The 18,255-nt window shown below is 40.0% G+C and overlaps 1 protein-coding gene and 1 long non-coding RNA gene across 17 annotated transcripts in view; one reads left to right on the top strand and one right to left on the bottom strand.

Annotated features, from left to right (window-relative positions):
- The window catches only part of Ppfibp2 (PPFIA binding protein 2), a 149,066-nt gene that overhangs the window by 61,498 nt on the left and 69,313 nt on the right, over nucleotides 1-18,255 (top strand). Inside the window, exons 1-2 of one of the 16 annotated variants that reach the window (XM_047516135.1) lie at nucleotides 431-501; nucleotides 778-989. The exons of 14 other annotated variants lie outside the window; for them this stretch is intronic. In XM_047516135.1, the coding sequence (XP_047372091.1) occupies nucleotides 942-989 (48 nt within the window). In that variant the 5' untranslated portion in view covers nucleotides 431-501; nucleotides 778-941. Of the gene's footprint in view, nucleotides 1-430; nucleotides 502-715; nucleotides 990-18,255 lie in introns of those variants that run through there. One more of the 16 variants, XM_047516134.1, reaches the window with a different exon arrangement.
- Nucleotides 1-18,255, bottom strand: part of LOC124958266 (uncharacterized) — a 62,489-nt gene that overhangs the window by 38,017 nt on the left and 6,217 nt on the right. The gene's annotated exons all lie outside the window — the stretch shown is intronic.

Genomic DNA, 18,255 nt, shown 5'->3' with positions numbered 1-18,255 from the left:
GCCTCCAGGAGCCTGGTGTGGTGGCTGTCAGCCCAGAGCCATAGTCCCCAGAGAGAGTGAGTGGCAAAGGTCTCCAGTTTGCAGCAGTTGGTCTCTGGTGAATAGTGGCAGCAGCGCCAAAGACAGAAAACTCCCTGCCCAGAGCCTGGCACGCCACAGGCCCAGCACCAGAACTGGAACTGGTTCTGAATCTGTTCTTTTTTGGAAACAGATTTTCCTCAGGGTTCTGCCCGTGGTCCAACTGTAAAAGGGGTAGGCGTGGGCTTTGGGGCGGGGGTCAGACTGTGTGTGGGAACCAGCAACCTCCTCCAAGAGCAGCACTTATTTTTAGTCGTCTCCCCAGTCCCAAATAAACTGAGAGCAGCTGGGAGCCCGTGGGTAAATGCAGAGTGAAGCAGAGACAGGAAATCGGGGGCTCTCGGTAATGAGTTCCAGCCACTCCAGAAGGGGGAAGCCAGACAAGGAATTTTCTTCAGGACTGTTTCTCTCTGGCAGGATCTGGTATTATCACTGAAGAGAATGTTCCTATGCGGGCGGGCGGGCAGGCGTGTGTGTGTGTGTGTGTGTGTGTGTGTGTGTGTGTGTGTGTTTATAACCCCGTTCAAGTCTTTGTTTTTTCCCCCTACCTGTTTGTGAGGTTTGCTCTCCAGGGCTCTGAGTCCCAGCTCCCGTGTGTGTGCGTGTGCGTGTGTGTGTACACGCCTGACTGTGGGGACTGTGGGGGAGGACCCTGGAGCAGCACTGTCTGGTCTAAGTCGTGTATCTAAAACTGTTTAGGGAAAGGCTGAAGGACACAGGCCAGGGAAGTGGGGAAATTTGAACACAGCTTGGCGTTCCTGAATGGGAGGGGGCAGAGGCAAGGAAGAGGAGAGGACTTGATCTCCAGCCAGAAAAAGGGCTTTTTCAACCCAGGACTCTAACTGCTGACATGGGTGCCCAGCATGGATGGGGACATTGATGTTTACAAGCATTTCTCATGGCTGAAGAGGGTAAGTGACTGGTGCTTTGTCTGGGTCTCCGTGGAGATGAGTGAGGACAGACACTTTGGGGTATTTGAACTCTGTGTGTGCATGTGTGTGTCGAAGGGGGAGGTATTTGTCCGGCAGAGCCTGTTGTGGCCAAGTTCTTCATGAGAATCTAATTATAGGCACCAGGGCACAAACAGTCAGCTGTCTTTGTTTCTGCTCTGACATTCTGGTGAATGAGCCTCTGTACAGAAAGGCAAGAATGAAGTGAGGAAAGTTAGTTATTTTAACTTTGACTCTTAAACAGTCAGAGGCTCCAAACACCGTGACCAGAAAAAATGTGTCTACTGCTTTTTTGGTTTGAGGACACAGAGAAAGCTGTTGCCTTTTTAAATGCTCTGAATTTGGAACTCATTTAACTCATTCTCAACTCGGATGTTATCTGGCTGCATGAAGGGTACATCTGCCAGCAGAATGAGCTTCTGCATTTCCGGAGGGAGGCTCTAGGGGAGGTGTCCTTTGAAAGCTCTGAAGTCTGCAGCCCAGGGTTTGAGTTACAAGTTGTCCATGCCCTCTCTTTAGGGGTTAAATGTTTGTGTGTGTTGAGTGAGGAATGAATGAACGCTGGGGGCTAGAGTTGCTTATACTTACAGAACTGAGGTACTCTTTGCTTTCGTGGCTAACTTTAAATGGCTAAAGATACATATGCCTTTATCTTCATATTGAGGAATTTTAGATTGGATATTTTTCAGAGGCAGGAAGGGCAAGAACAGCTGACAGATAAGAGATTTGACATTGTAACTGCAGTAGGACAGGAGGGTCAGAAAGCGTCCAGCTTGGAAGGGACAGACAGGTCCCTGCTGCTCAAATCCCAAACACTTGATTGGTTGACTTTTTTGTGTGTGCCCTGTGCAGCGCTCCCTCAGGAAATAATGAGTTCCTGGTGCTGGGTGTATAGTGGTGAGCAAGATCCAATCTCCTGTAGACCTTCCACCTGATGTGGGAGATGGAAGTTACACAGCACCGGGAAATAAACCTCAGATTACAGACTGATAAGTGCAGTGAAGAAGAGTAACAGAAGGTTTAGGACAGCTATTGATGATTGAGAAGGAGAGTCAGAAAGCCCTCTTTGAGGAAATAACACTTCACTGAAACCTGAAAGAGCAGTAGGAATGAGCCAGGTGAAAAATGGGACTGGGGAAAACATTCCAGGCAAAGCAGATGGTATGTGTAAAGGTCCTAAGGCAAGAGGGAGTCAGACAAGTTTCAAGACTGAGAGAAAGTCAGTGTGGCTGAGCTCCGTGATGGTGGGTAGAGGCAGGTGGATGCCAGGTACACAGGACAGTGAAGGTGGCAGTAGGGATGGTGGGTGATGGTGGTTTGAATGATGGGGACTTATAACAAGGAAGTGACATGGGATTCACTGTGGGGTCCAATTTTATATTTTAAGAAAATTATGCTAGCTGTGATGTGGTCTGTGAAAAGCTGTGCTGGGAAAACTCAGGCAGCTGAATACAATTATGAAGCTGAACTGCTTGTAAGAATCAACTAGTACAACCCTATCATTTAGCAAAACCCAAGAAAGGTCTAAGAATTCTATGGTTATTAGTGTCTTAGCTGTCCGTGGTGCAACTTGGTTTTGAACCCTGTTCTGTCTCTTAGTCCAATATTTTCATCATCCCTTTTGCCACCAAATATGTAGGAAATTATTGGTTTTAGAACCCGGTAGAAATCCCAATTGTGCTCAGTCCTTGATTAGCTAGGGAAGGGAATATCACAACCATCAGAGAGCTATGCTGAAATGACTGGATATTTTGTTAAAAGTTTACATCATCCTAAAATTAAAAAAAAAAAATCCTCACTGGAGGAATAGGTAAGAAACACCCTTCCCATTACTTAGTGTTTATTTCCTTGTTTCCAATTTAAGGAAACTTTTAACTGAGAGGTCCTTCCAGCTAAGGTGTGCCTGGGTTGTAGGAGCCATGTCCCAGTCCTGGGCAGATGCTGTAACTCTGTACCTTGTGCAGGAGTTCTGCCTGTGGAAGAACTAATTCTGCACGTGATGCAATGGAAGATGGCTTAGTCTGTTCTGACTCCTAGCATGTGAACTCTGGCTCCAGTGCACAGTTGGAAGTTTGCTTAGGGAAACTCTAAGCCAGGAGAATTCTGAACCCCAGGAATGGCTCATAGCAAAACAGATATTTTTCTTCTACTTGTAGAATTTTAAGGATCACTTAAAACAAGTAAAAAAGTAAAACACAAAATTTTAGATGTGTCATAGACAGTGTTATCACAGTATGTTCTTTGTTTTTTACCCTAAAGACTACAGTGGAATTTTAAAAATCTCCCTTTAAAATTTTCCCTTTCATCCTGTGACCCTGATCGGGACTCACCCTTAGTCTGAAGAAGAAAGCTCAAGCTCCTCAGCTTGCTTGGACTTCGAGAGTTTTTCCAACCTAGCCTCAACTTACTTTTTTAGCTTTATCTTTTATGTCTACCTTGATGAACTCCCAAGTATACTCCCTGTATCTTCTGAGCTTTTTTTTTTTTTAAATATTTTTTTAGATGTCGATAGACCTTTATTTTATTCATTTATTTATATGTGGTGCTGAGAATCGAATCCAGTGCCTTACACATTCTAGGCAAGTGCTTTACCAGTGAGCCACAACTCCAGCCCCATCTTCTGAGCTTTTACCTCAGTTTTTATCCTCCTCCCCTCTAATTCCCACCCTTTTTATCTGACCCCATCGGGTGCCTTCTTTCCCACAGTTCTTTTGTTAATCCCATTGCTGCTGCACTTCCCATCTGCCTGGATCACCTACCCCTTTCCATTGGCCTCCTTATGGAGAGCAGGTTTCTCTAAACCCATGTTTTTGAAGGTAGAAACACTTTCCCCTTCTTACTTTCACACAGAGGAGGTGGGTTCTAGAAGAAGAGCTGTCTGGGTATGTGTGACCTGGTGCCCTTTGACTAGTACAAGAGAGAATGTCTCAGGGAAAGGGGGTAACACTTTAGGGGGCACTTGAGGGATATGATAGGGTATAATATTATAGCAAAAAACCTAAGTTTGGAGTGAGGCCTGGATTAGAATCCCATTGTACCAGGTATGTGATCTTAGGTAGACTATCTCAAAAGCCTGGATTTCTTAATTTATAAAAGAAGGAAGATAATAGTACTTTTCACATATAGGTTTTATAAGGATCAAGTAGGAGTAATGCATGTAAAATTCTTAGAACAGTACCATGCATGTAGGAAACTCAATAACATATTTGCTGTTAACTGCTATTGGCTATTACCAGGAAGAGGAAATTGAAAGAGGAACATATGAGAACAATTAGGTCTTTCCTAGCAGGGCATCTGTCTCTCGGCTCTAGGTTCTTTCTCATGTTCCAGGTCAGGGTCTCAAACCAAGCAAACTAAGGACCTAGAAGAGGTAACTGCAACCTGGCATACTGTAGGTAACCAGAGGCCCCATTGGTTGCTGGTTCTGGCCAGTTTGGCTCTGGTTGCTGAATGAACGCTGACCAGGGCTGATCCTACAATTCCTTCTCTTAACAGACAAAGCCTACACACAAGGTAATTCCTGCCACAAGTACCCAGAGGACCTCAGCCCCCTTGGCTATTTGAATTCTGACTCACCTATAGCTCACACCTGTCCTGTGTTGAGGTTAGTGGATCCAACCCACACAGCCAAGAAATATAGCTCCCAGCAGGGTCTGCGAGGTCTACCCACTGCTCTCTGAGCAGGAGTTCATTTTCCCAGGGGAAAAAAAATCTCAGCACTGTCAGCATTTTCACACCAGTCCCTGACTTCCAGCACTTCCAGTATTTAAGCCAAATTCCAAGCCAGTGTCACAAAGAAAATGCAATCACTGTTAGTTGCCATACATTTGGCTTGGGTTCTGCAGTAGGCTGTGGAATGAACTAAAGCTGCTGATGTGAGACTTTATTCCATGTCCTTTGATAGTCTGACCCAGTTGGGCCAGAAGAGCTACAAAGACAAATAGAGGACTCTGACTTGCCTCACACTCATGTTGGGCTGCAGTGGGCCCAACATGATTTTACCCAATTAAGAGCACTGATCATGAATCCATCCTTGCAGATTCCAATTTCATCTCTTTGTGACCTTGAATGATTTATTTAACCTTTCTGGGATTCAGTTACCTTCACTGTAAAATATGGATAAATAATTCAACATATGTAAAGTACTTATACATTGTAAGTGTCAGTTATGGGGATGGTGACATTGATCACAACTGACAGTCTGTGGTTACTCCAGAACCATTTTTCCAACCTTGATTCTGAACAGAGAAGTTTTCCAACCCCATAGGGAAAGCAAAAATGAGTATGGTTCCTCAAGAGCTCCAGTGGTCCACAATTTCCTATAAGTACCACCCCCCCAGTCTCTAGCCAACACACCCAACGTGCTTGTCCATAATGTTCCTCAGTACAATTTAGGAGCTAGAATTCTGTCATCTCTAACTATCCCACCTCTGTACATGTGACCCATGTCTGCCAGCTCCTTGAAGAGAGGCTCGACTTCTTTTACCTGGTGGGATTTAATGAAGTGGCATCATACCAGAGTCATTTCCTGCATAGCTCGGGGGTGTTCCAGAGCAGCACAGCCATAGGTAGTTTTGTAGGCTGGCAACAGTGCTTGGAGATCCTTTGACTCATCCCCTGCATTCCTCTTGCCTACCCTTTGTAGCAATTCTTTCATCCTTTCCCATGCCTCCAACCTTATGTATACCCTTACCTGATGTCATTACCTCCATGAAACAAAAAAATATAAATAGCCAAATTCAGATAAATTTTCATCTTCCCTCCCCTTCATCACAAAATGCAACTGTGTTCACAGCTATCATTTTTCAACTTCCTTCTACTTTGTGGGGGCTAGATTCCCCTCTCTTGGTGAATGTTATCCCATTGTCCTGTTCTCTTGAACCAGTCTGGTTCCAAACCCTCCTGTTCCTCTAATTGTTTCTTCTCTCAGCTGCTCCCTGCCTAGTTGTCCCTTGTTTTTGGAGAAAAATATTCCTCCTCAGTTTTTAGGGGGAAAAAACTAAAACTACATTTGGCCTTGGGCTTATCTCACGACGCTGCCTTTTAACTTACCTTCCTTTCACCATTAGGAACGAGCAGCTAGAACGTCACCATTTCTATTCCTTTCCTGCCACTCCCAAACCCACCCCACACTGGCTTTGTCCCTGCAGTTCATCTTTCAGACTTCTTCATATAATGTTCTTGTTACATCTAGCTCCCAAATAACCTTCCCCATCTTTGCCCCCAGAATTAACTCCCATTTGGGAATCCTATAAGATTACTGGGATTCTTGTGACCCAAGAATAGCTCCTCACTTTGTCCTTCCCTTAATTCCATATTCTCCAGCTGTGGATCTTTCTGCCTGTTTGATTGTTGCCTCCTCATGTGGAAGGTCTAGGCAGTCTCAGAGGCACAAACCAATTAGCTCTAATGGCCCTCGGTGACTTAAAACAGTCACAATGCCCACTCCTTCCCCAGCTCCAACACTGTTTTGTCTCTGATTTAAATGCTATCCCTTTACAGGACATCCTCACACATACAAACACCACTTATATAACCTGGTGCTATAAATTCCTTATGTATCCAGCCACTCGATAAAAAGCAGGGATCAAGCTTAGTCAAAGCTTTTATTTTGGGAAAAAAAATCTTAGTAAATCAAATGATTCCTCTCATTCCAAATTTCCCAGGAGGATCAGTTAGGAGCCTCACATCAACCCCTTGGTTGGACCAGAATATCTGAAAGGTGGTAATTTTCATAGTTTAATGGATAATCCATTCATATTGGGAAGACTTGTGTTCAAAGGGCTGTTCTCTCTCTCATTCTCCTAGGAAAATTCTTTAATAGTCTTCAGATTCAACCATTATAAAGCCTATTCTCTCTTTCAAAGGTAATATTTATTCATCTATGCCCTATGCCCCTGTCGTTGGTATATATACAACTCTTCCTCTCATGGTACTTAATTACATCTAGTAGGTGCTCAGTAATAGTCAAGTCATTGAATACATGCACAAATGAAGCATGATGACATGCACATTGGTTGACCAAGAAGCTATTTAATTCACTAAACTAAAGGTGGACATTTAAATCACTGGGGTAATGATGGCCCCACCAGCAATACATAGCCTCTCCTTATATATAATTGAAACCATGAGGAGGACAGAAGGGTCAAGGTCAGGATAGGATCTCTCTTGTTGGACTCCTGGTAGGTAAATAGGTGATTGTACTCTACTCACACTGCATTTGGAGGAAACTTCTTTAACTCTGTGCCAAAGATTAGTAGATTGGTTTGACTGTTCTTTGTCTAGAAAAAGTAGAACTTGTCTTGGGAACATTTGGGTTTATAATACCTACCAAAAGTCCTAAGAGTCCTTAACCAAAGAATGTGGGGGAAGTTTTCCTATTTACAAGCACCTGCCTACCCTCATACTGTTTGGTTCTCTTGGTGATGAGAAACTTAACCCATCTAATAGGAATTGACTATATCCTCTGTGATCTACTTTCTTTTACTTATTTATTTAAGTCCCCTTATTTTTAAGGTCTTTATTTTCCAAGTTTCTAAAAGGCTTGCATGTGAGTGGTGCTTTTGAGCTTGAGATCTAGCCTTGGTGACTCTGACATTACCCCCAAAACCTTGTGCCTGTTAGGCATGGCTTACTTTCATTTGGTTTTCTGGATTTGATAAGAACCCCTGGACTAGGAAGCATGGAATTACTACACATTTCCTTTTGTTTTCTTATTCACTGAAAACCACATAGGCTAAAGAAAAAAAAAAAAAAAAAAACTTTCCAAGACTTATCTAGAGCCAAGGCTTACCTAGTGTGTTGTAATAAAAATTTAAGCATGTTTACAGACAAAGAGCTATCATACAGTTGAGTGTGCTCTGACCAGTTGGAACAGTGTGTTTACCATGGCAGAGATCCTGAAGGGATCATTCACAGATTAAAGGAGGCACTGAAGGAAATGTGAATCTCTACCTGGCCAAGACTACAGACTGGATATCTAAAAAAGAGGACCCTCAATGCAGGAGCTCTGAAAAGCAACTGTTGGCTCTGAAAACCAACATGATGGCTATAGCTGTTACTCTGGGGATTTTTACTATCTTCAGATTTTTTTCACACTCTTTACTTGCATACCAGTGGCACCCTCTTTGTGAACTCCCTCTCCCTTGCCTATCTGACTGCTCTGGAAACAATCTGGGCTAAGTTCAGTCAAGTGCAGTACTGACAGAAGTTTTTCTGGGGTGTGTCACCCAGAAAAGGAAGGAGACATGCCCTCACCCAGCATCCCTGAGGTTCTACCAGAGCATATGTGAAGGATGTGTTCTCCTTGTAGATGCCAGACAAGGTATAAAGAAGTCATGCTCCTGGGCTTCTACACAGCCCTCAGTCATGGCTTCAAGTACTCATACCCAATTCCAGAACTCTGTGGAGAGCCTAACATGCCTATCACTTGGCCAGGCTATCAGTCATGGGATCAGAGCAGAGCAAGCAACATCATGGAATCTGATCAGCTGCTAGGGTGATGACTTTGAGGAGGACAATGGGTTTAACTTAGCTGGAAAGCTGAACTTAAATTTGACCTAACTTCTAAATTGGAACAAAAGTAAAAATTCAAGTTTTTTTTTGTGATTGTTCACTACTCATATTGAAATTCTTAATGTATTAATTATAAACATGTATGTAGCACATAGAGCTTATAGTGCATAATAAAATGCTTATAAGGAGGAAAAAAATTATGGCCAAAGAAGATATGACTCAAAACACAGACACCTTTTCAGAAACAATGGAAAAGAACACATCATTAGCTTTGTGTGCCAAAGGCATTATTCCAGAGTTATTGGCTAACAGTGGGTTCTGTGTTGTCACTCAGGCTTTTAAAATTTTCCTTTCCAGCCTGAAAGTATTTTGGCTATTGTTTCCATAGGTTGTTTGTACATATTTCATAGCTATTTCTTAGATATTCTGATCAGAAATATTACCTCTCTTGTTCTGTTGCACAAAATGAATGAGTTAATTAAAACACTCACTAGGAGGAATGAACTGCTTCTAATTGAACCTTAGTCTTTGAGCTTAGGCAAAACCATTTAAATGATTTCCATTTTTACCATCATTCAAAAAATGGTTTATAACACAAGAAATTATTAGAACATCCTGCTATAAAAAACATTCTGTGCTTTTTGCACATATGTAGACCTAACCAACCCTCTCTGTTGCTCTCTGAGGTATAATTGTCTCTGTTGCAAGAGTTGGAAGCCTGAGATGAGGTGACGTACCTGAAATTACACATTGTGAGGTACAGCCCTGGCCTCCTAAGCCGGGCCTCTGATTGCCAAGGCCATACCTTGTGGAGAAGGGTGCTCTAAGAATTTTCTAAGTGAATATGGAAGCACCTAACAACGTCCCACAGGAAACTTACAGCTTTCAGTCTCCCAGCTCCATTACAGTTTATATGACATGTAATTCTTTCAGTGTAGCTTCTTAAATAGTTGTTAGGTGTGTTTATATTCTTATGTGCTCTTCATTTATTCACTTTCCCTTTCACCTTTGTATCTTTTAGACTTTAGCTCCTATTTTACTTCATTTACCGTATCTGTTTATTTTCTTTACCTTATTTTCCTTATCATACATCTTTTCCCACCCCACCCTAGTTGATGCCCATAGGCCTGGACCTCTTGCATCTTGTATTCATTCCCTGTCTTAAACTTCATGTTCTATGTGGGAAATAAGAATGGAGGCAAACAGGTGGTGGATAGAAAGCCATCCATTGTACACACAAAGAGACTGGGTGCCCTTTTTAATCCCAGTACATTCCACAAAGACACACTCTGAACCATAAGGTAGATTCCTATTAGCCCCTTGATGATAATCCTAGTTCTAACTGTAGTTAGCTTAGAATTCACAACCCTGTATTAAAAATTGCCAGCTCAAGCAAATCAAGTGAAGATAGGTAGTACTCCTTTGTAATATAGTACTGTGTCCAAATAGCAATAATTCTTTTCTATAAGTCTCTTTTCAAAGGAGTAAATTTCAGCCAGGTGATCACCCTTTGAGATAAATGCATTATCCAGGACTTTTGGTTACAAATAACAGAAACTAAGTTTGAACTAGTCCAAGTCCAGAGGGGACCAACAGGAAGAGTCAGTATTTATCTCTGCTTTAAGACAGACAGCATAAACCAGGGATGAGAATGCCACCTATTTTTTTTTTTTTTTTTTTAGCTTTATTTGCTTTTCTGTGAAAGTTGGCTTCTTAGTCACTTCTGCTGCAAACCAGATTCTTCCATGTGGAGGAGGACATAGCCACTGGCAACCTCAGAACCTCCTAGCACAACTGTTACCATGCTCTGTTCTCAAGATTAAAGTTCAGAGAGGGGTAGGAGATGTAACTCACATGCCTAGCTTGTGCTGTGCCCTGGGCTCAAGCCCCAGCACTGAAGAATGAATGAATGAATTAATATTCAGAGAAAGAATTCCTGTAACCAAACCTTGATCAGGACAGGGAAATGAAGCCATCTCTGAGAAGATGGCTACCCTCACTCATGCCATATAATTATAATAGCAGTGATTATCCTGGACTACTCTATACAAACAATATATTCCATTAAAGAAGAGTCCAGAAGAATTATCTGCCCAGAGTAATGCAAGTTTTCATCATTCCTTTTCCTTAGCAGAAGAACAAAAGGAACTCAACTAGTCTGGGGTTTTCCACAACTTATAGGATTTCTTTTTGGGTCCTTAAATATTCCTTGATTTTATCCCTAATTAAAATGCAGTGTGCCCCAAGTTGTGGAAACCTACTTTATTTCTTGAGCCTGACAGCATCCAGCTCTCTGTGAATAAGGAACTTATCAAAGTGAACTCCTTATTCATGACCCAGTGGAGAGATGGGAGAGGTGGGAATGGTACTCTATTTAGGTTGGTGTCCTTACACAGACTGAACTGCACTTTATGTAGAAACTGCCCTTGCTGGAATCTCACTAGTCACCCTTTCCCTTCTGGCTGCACACAGCCCTGTCTCTATTTTCTGACTGCTCTGCTAATTACTAAGACCAAATATCATTATCAATTCCATGATGCCCAACTATGGAGCAACCTGCATTACTGCTACACTTACCTGAAGCCTTTTTCACTTAGGGATGGCTTAGAAAACCATCAGTTAAGAGGCAAAATGTATGCCATAGAATTCATATCATATGCTAGAAATGTATCAAAAATCTAGATTCACTCCTTAGACCTTTCATTGCTCGAACTATGTGTTAGGCCTGCATAGCCCCAGCAGAGATAGTAATTAAGGCCTAAAAAGACCTGTAAGATGGCCTGTAAGAGTCAAGGAACTGTATTGTCATTGTTCCTGTGGACACTGGGGAACATCATCCTTAAGGTTTAGACCTTGATATGACAATTCTAGTCTCTGTTTCATGTTTGCCTGCAAGAGATCTGGGTTTTAGAGGATGGGTTCCTTATGTCCCAGGCTCTTGAGAGTCAAGCTTTGAAAGAGACAGAAGTTATATTTTGTTTCAATAATCTTAGTTAAAGTTTCCAAATTCATGTTAGTATACATTCAAGAACTTCTTGTCCTGATTCAGTTTTGTGATACAAGAGTGTTTCCCTGTGGCATTCTTCAATCAAAAGTCAAGAGAATATGGAAACATCTGCTAAGGAAGTTTCACCTCCATAGGGCACACAGATCACATGGCCTTCACAATATTTTTAAGGAACTAACCTGAATTATAGTATCAGAAATACTTCTCACCATGAACAGTCTTGTGAGAAGATTGAATTTTCCCTCTGTTGCTTTTGTAGTAATAGCAGTCAGCACAAAATAGGAGAAAATTGGATCAAATGCGTGTGTAACACAGTTTCATACATCAGTCATCCATTGCAAAGGTATAGCCTGGGTACTAACTTCATTGAGTAAAAATTACCTTTTTCTTGTGTGTATTCATCTGTGGTGTGAACATCTTAACAGGGTAGGAGAGGTAAAATTCTTTTTAAAATTCACTTGCCATCCCATAGTGGGGAGAAATAGAATTGGCTTATAGCGTTCTTCAGAATTCTATTTGACTTCCTTCTTCTAAGGGGAATGTGGGCAGTGGTTCTCTCAATCTGACTTCATGCATGAGGAACTAGACTATTGCTCTATTACTGAGTTACCTAATAATTACAAGACTTTTTGAGAAACTCCCCAAACCTGGAATCACTCAGGAACCTAGATATGTGATCTCAGTGTTGATCCAAGACTTCCACTGTAATTCCACTATTTGAATTACGAGAGCGGATGTACCTTCTGACAAAGTAGAGCAAAACAGAGCTGTGTCTGAACTCTGTCTCTTAAAATGTCTCCCAATAAATTGGAATCACATTTTGATAACTGCGTGGCTATTATGCCCTGATAATGCAGCTATTTTATAATGCGAGGATGACATCAGAAAGCGATTGAACGTGTTGACTGTTTAGGCTAAGGAGTATAAATGTATTTACCCAAACTCAAATTCTCACCTTTAGCTAAAGAATATTGGCATTCAAGAAGATCATTCTTAAAAATTCTCTTCTCGGCCCTGTTCTCAAGTGCTTTCCAAGTTCTTCTCCAGGTGTAGATGGCATTTTATCCTGACCTGTTTTCTTCTGAAAGGCTGAAGTTTTCTTAAGATGTAAGTCCTATCTAGACAGTGAAAACATGGCTCTGCACCTCACCAAAACCCAAGGATGGTGAACGACACTGTAGACTTCTGTCTAGAATACCATCTCCATTTCACTGCTGTTTATTTAATACCTAATAGAAGCTTGATGGATAACAAGTTTTGTGAGAGTAGGGTGCTGTTTCCCTAGGACAGTGAATTAGGAGAGAAGGATCCTCTGCCATGAGTACCACTACCCAATGGACCAGTGTGATCAACCCCTGAGTCTGTTGGGAGGGGAAAATATAGGAATCACTGTTCTAAGTCCTTAAACAGTGCTTCTAGATTTTAAAATGTATCTTAAATACTCAAGAACAAATACTTTTGTAAGAAACTCAAATACTATGGTTAAGGTAATGTTCCCCTTGACTATACTCCCAATTCCACTTTCTATAACCCAGACTCTTCCCCAGAAGATGGCACTATTAAAAGGCCACCAGGTAACATTTTGGACATTTTTTCTATTTATTTTCATAGATATGCAAATAACTATGAAGTTAATATTTTCTGCTATGATGCCATATGATTCTTTTAAATTACTCATTATCTTATATTTCTATGATGTCTTTAAGTACCTATCTCATGTTTAAAATACTATATATTGTTCATATTATAAATGAAACATTGTTTAGCCACTCCTCCATTAAAGACATTTCCCACCTTAAGTGAGTAATCCTACAGTTCCAATATGTAAAACAAAATTTATACTTTATCTCCCCTCAATTAAACTGTAACAAAAGAAAGAATACTAATTTGCTATATAGCTACCTGGGCAAATTATCCACTTGTGTATTGTTAAAATACTTTGTGTCTTAGTTCCTTTATTCATAAAATAGGAATAAAAATGGCATCTACCTCATGAAGTCATGAGAAGGATTAAGTGAGTTAATGCATATAAAGTGTTCTCAAAAGTGCCTGACAAGTGTTGAGTGCTTTGTAAATTCTTGCTGTGCATTGACAGCACTGTGCTTGGATGATATCATTTGGGTTTCTTAGAATTACTTTGGCCCCTTTTATCCATTAGCCTTTGACATATATTGTAAGCATCACACAAAAGTAATGCTTTTTACAAGACTCTGTTTACTTTAAAGGTGTTCTTATGGGTTTTGTCAATCCAGTTTGTTTGAAAACAAAAGCAGGTTCTCTCTTGCCCAGGAATAATTGTCTCTCCTAGGTAAGTCAGTTCCATTTTCCCTTACTGATCCATGCATCTTTTTTTTATACATTGTATTTTTTTTTATTGTAAACAAATGGGATACATTTTGTTTCTCTGTTTCTACATGGAGTAAAGGCATACCATTTGTGTAATCATAAATTTACATAGGCTAATGGTGTTGTGATTCATTCTGTTATTTTTTCCCTTACCCCCAACTCTCCCACCCCTCTTTTCCCTCTATACAGTCCTTCCTTCAACCATTCTTGCCCCCCTCCCTAACCCTAACCCTAAACCTAACCCTAACCCTAACACTAACACCTCCCACCCCGCATTATGTGTCATCATCCGCTTATCACCGAGATCATTCCTCCTTTGGTTTTTTGAGATTGGCTTATCTCACTTAGCATGATATTCTCCAATTTCATCCATTTGCCTGCAAATGCCATAATTTTATCATTCTTTATGGCTGAGTAATATTCCAATGTGTGTGTATGTATGTGTGTGTATATATATATATACCACAGTTTCTTTATCTATTCATCAATTGAAGGACATCTAGGTTGGTTCCACAATCTGGCTATAGTGAATTGAGCAGCAATGAACATTGATGTGGCTGTATCTCTGTAGTATGCTGATTTTAATTCCTTTGGGTATAGGCCAAGGAGTGGAATAGCTGGGTCAAATGGTGGTCCCATTCCAAGCTTTCTGAGGAATCTCCACACTGCTTTCCAGAGTAGCTGCACTAATTTGCAACCCCAACAGCAATGGATGAGTGTACCTTTTTCCCCACATCCTCGCCAACACCTGTTGTTGCTTGTGTTCTTGATAATTGCAATTCTAATTGGTGTGAGATGGAATCTTAGGATAGTTTTGATTTGCATTTATCTTATTACTAGAGATGTTGAACATTTTTTCATATATCTGTTAATTGCTTGTACATCTTCTTCTGTGAAGTGTCTGTTCATTTCCTTAGCCCATTTGTTGACTGGGTTGTTTGTATTCTTGGTGTAGAGTTTTTTGAGTTCTTTATATATTCTGGAAATTAGCACTGTATCTGAAGTATGAGTGGCAAAGATTTTCTCCCACTCTGTAGGCTCTCTCTTCACATTGCTGATAGTTTCCTTTGCTGAGAGAATGCTTTTTAGTTTGAATCTATCCCAGTTGTTGATTCTTGCTTTTATTTCTTGTGCTATGGGAGTCCTGTTAAGGAAGTCTGATCCTAAGCCAACATGTTGAAGATTTGGACCTACTTTTTCTTCTATAAGATGAAAGGTCTCTGGTCTGATTCTGAGGTCCTTAATCCCTTTTGAGTAGAGTTTTGTGCAGGGTGAGAGATAAGGGTTTAATTTCATTCTGTTGCATATGGTTTTCCAGTTTTCCCAGCACCATTTGTTGAAGAGGCTATCTTTTCTCCATTGCATATTTTGGCCCCTTTGTCTAATATGAGAAAATTGTATTTATTTGGGTTTGTGTCCATATCCTCTATTCTGTACCATTGATCTCCCTGTTTATTTTGGTACCAATACCATGCTGCTTTTGTTACTATTGCTTTGTAGTAGAGTTGAAGATCTAGTATTGCAATACCCCCTGCTTTGCTCTTTCTGCTAAGGATTGCTTTAGCTATTCTGGGTTTCTTAATCTTCCAGATGAATTTCATAATTGCTTGCTCTATTTCTGTAAGGTACGTCATTGGGATTTTAATTGGAATTGCATTGAATCTGTATAGCACTTTTGGTAGTATGGCCATCTTGAAAATATTAATTCTGCCTATCCAAGAACATGGGAGATCTTTCCATCTTCTAAGGTTTTCTTGAATTTCTTTCTTTAGTGTCCTGTAGTTCTCATTGTAGAGGTCTTTCACCTCTTTTGTTAGATTGATTCCCAAATAATTTATTTTTTTCGATGCTATTGGGAATGGGGTAGTTTTCCTAACTTCTCCTTCTGAAGATTCGTCACTTAGATAAAATGCATTGGATTTATGAGCATTGATCTTGTAACCTGCTACTTTACTGAATTCACATATGAGTTCTAAAAGTTTTCTGGTGGAATTTCCAGGTTCCTCTGAATATATAATCATGTCATCAGCAAACAGGGATAGTTTGAGTTCTTCTTTTCCTATTCATATGCCTTTAATTTCTTTGGTTTGTCTAATTACTCTGGCTAGAGTTTCAAGGACTATGTTGAATAGAAGTGGTGAAAGAGGGCATCCCTGCCTTGTTCCAGTTTTTAGTGGGAATGCTTTCAGTTTTTCACCATTTAGAATGATATTGGCCATGGGCTTAGCGTAGATGGCCTTTACAATGTGAAGGAATATTCCCACTATCCCTATTTTTTCTAGTTTTTTGAGCATGAAGTGATGCTGTATTTTATCGAATGCTTTTTCTGCATCTATCGAAATAATCATGTGATTCTTAACTTTAAGTCTGTTGATATGGTGAATGACATTTATTGATTTCCGGATATTGAACCAACCTTGCATCCCTGGGATAAAACCCACTTGATGGTGGTGCACTATCTTTTTAATATATTTTTGTATGTGATTTTCTAAAATTTTGTTTAGAATTTTTGCGTCGATGTTCATTAAGGATATTGGTCTGAAATTTTCTTTCCTTGATGTGTCTCTGTCTGGTTTAGGTATCGGTGATATTGGCTTCATAGAATGAGTTTGGGAGAGTTCCCTCCTCTTCTATTTCATGGAATACTTTGAGGAGTATTGGAATGAGCTTTTCTTTAAAGGTTTTGTAGAACTCAGCTGAGAAGCCATCTGGTCTCAGACTTTTCTTTGTTGGTAGGCTTTTGATGACCTCTTCTATTTCATTGCTTGACATTGATTTATTTAACTTGTGTACGTCCTCCTCATTCAGTTTAGGTAATTCATATGTCTCTAGAAACTTGTTGATGTCTTCGAGGTTTTCTGTTTTGTTGGAGTATAGGTTTTCAAAATAGCTTCTAATTGTTTTGTATTTCACTCGTATCTGTTGTGATATTTCCTTGTTCATTCTGAATTTTAGTAATTTGAGTTTTCTCCCTCTTTGTTAGTGTGGCTAAGGGTTTATCAATTTTGTTTAGTTTTTCAAAGAACCAACTATTTATTTTGTTAATTTTTTCGATTGTTTCTTTTGTTTCAATTTCGTTGATTTCGGCTCTGATTTTAACTATTTCCTGTCTTCTATTACTTTTGGTGTTGGTCTCCTCTTCTTTTTCTAGGGCTTTGAGCTGTAGTGTTAAGTCGTTTATTTCTTGATTTTTACTTCTTTTGTTGAATGCACTCCATGAAATAAATCTTCCTCTGAGTACTGCTTTCTTAGTGTCCCAGAGATTTTGATATGATGTGTCTTTGTTCTTGTTTACTTCTAAGAATTTTTTTATTTCCCTCCTGATGTCATCTGTTATCCATTCATCATATAATAGCATATTACTTAATCTCCAGGTATTGGAGAAGTTTCTGTTTTTTATTCTGTCATTTATTTCTAATTTTAATCCATTATGATCTGATAGAATACAAGGTAGTGTCTCTATCTTCTTGTATTTGCTAACAGTAAGCTTTGTGGCATAAATATGGTCTATTTTAGAAAAGGATCCACGTGCTGCTGAGAAGAAAGTGTATTCGTTCTTTGTTGGATGGTATATTCTATATATGTCGGTTAAGTCTAAATTGTTGATTGTGTTATTGAGATCTATGGTTTCTTTATTCAGTTTTTGTTTGGAAGGTCTATCCAGTGGTGAGAGAGGTGTGTTAAAATTGCCTAGTATTATTGTGTTGTGTTCTATTTGATTTCTGGAATTCAGAAGGATTTGTTTGACGTACATGGATGAGCCAATGTTTGGGGCATAGATATTTATGATTGTTATGTCTTGCTGATTTATGCTTCCCTTAAGCAGCATGTAATGTCCTTCTTTATCCCTTCTGACTAGTTTTGGCTTGAAGTCCACATTATCTGAAATGAGGATGGATACTCCAGCTTTTTTGCTGTGTCCGTGTGCATGGTATGTTTTTTCCCATCCTTTCACCTTTAGTCTATGGGTATCTCTTTCTGTGAGATGAGTCTCTTGCAGGCAGCATATTGTTGGATTTTTCTTTTTAATCCAATCTGCCAGTCTATGTCTTTTGATTGATGAGTTCAGGCCTTTAACTTTCAGGGTTATTATTGTGATATGATTTGTATTCCTAGTTATTTGACTCATTTTTGTTTTTTGACATGATTTGGTTTCTCCTTTATTTGACTATTCTTTTAGGCTAGTTCTTCCTGTTGCTGATTTGCATTGTTGTTTTTCATCTCTTCCTCATGGACTATTTTGCTGAGAATGTTCTGTAATGCCAGCTATCTTTCTGTAAATCCTTTTAGCTTTTGTTTATCATGGAAGGATTTTATTTCATCGTCAAATCTGAAAGTAAATTTTGCTGGTTATAAGAT

Source organism: Sciurus carolinensis, chromosome 11 (genome assembly GCF_902686445.1).
Source record: "Sciurus carolinensis chromosome 11, mSciCar1.2, whole genome shotgun sequence".
Lineage (NCBI taxonomy): Eukaryota > Metazoa > Chordata > Mammalia > Rodentia > Sciuridae > Sciurus > Sciurus carolinensis.
Note: the sequence above shows the minus strand (reverse complement) of the source record. Positions and strands in the feature narration are given on the sequence as shown.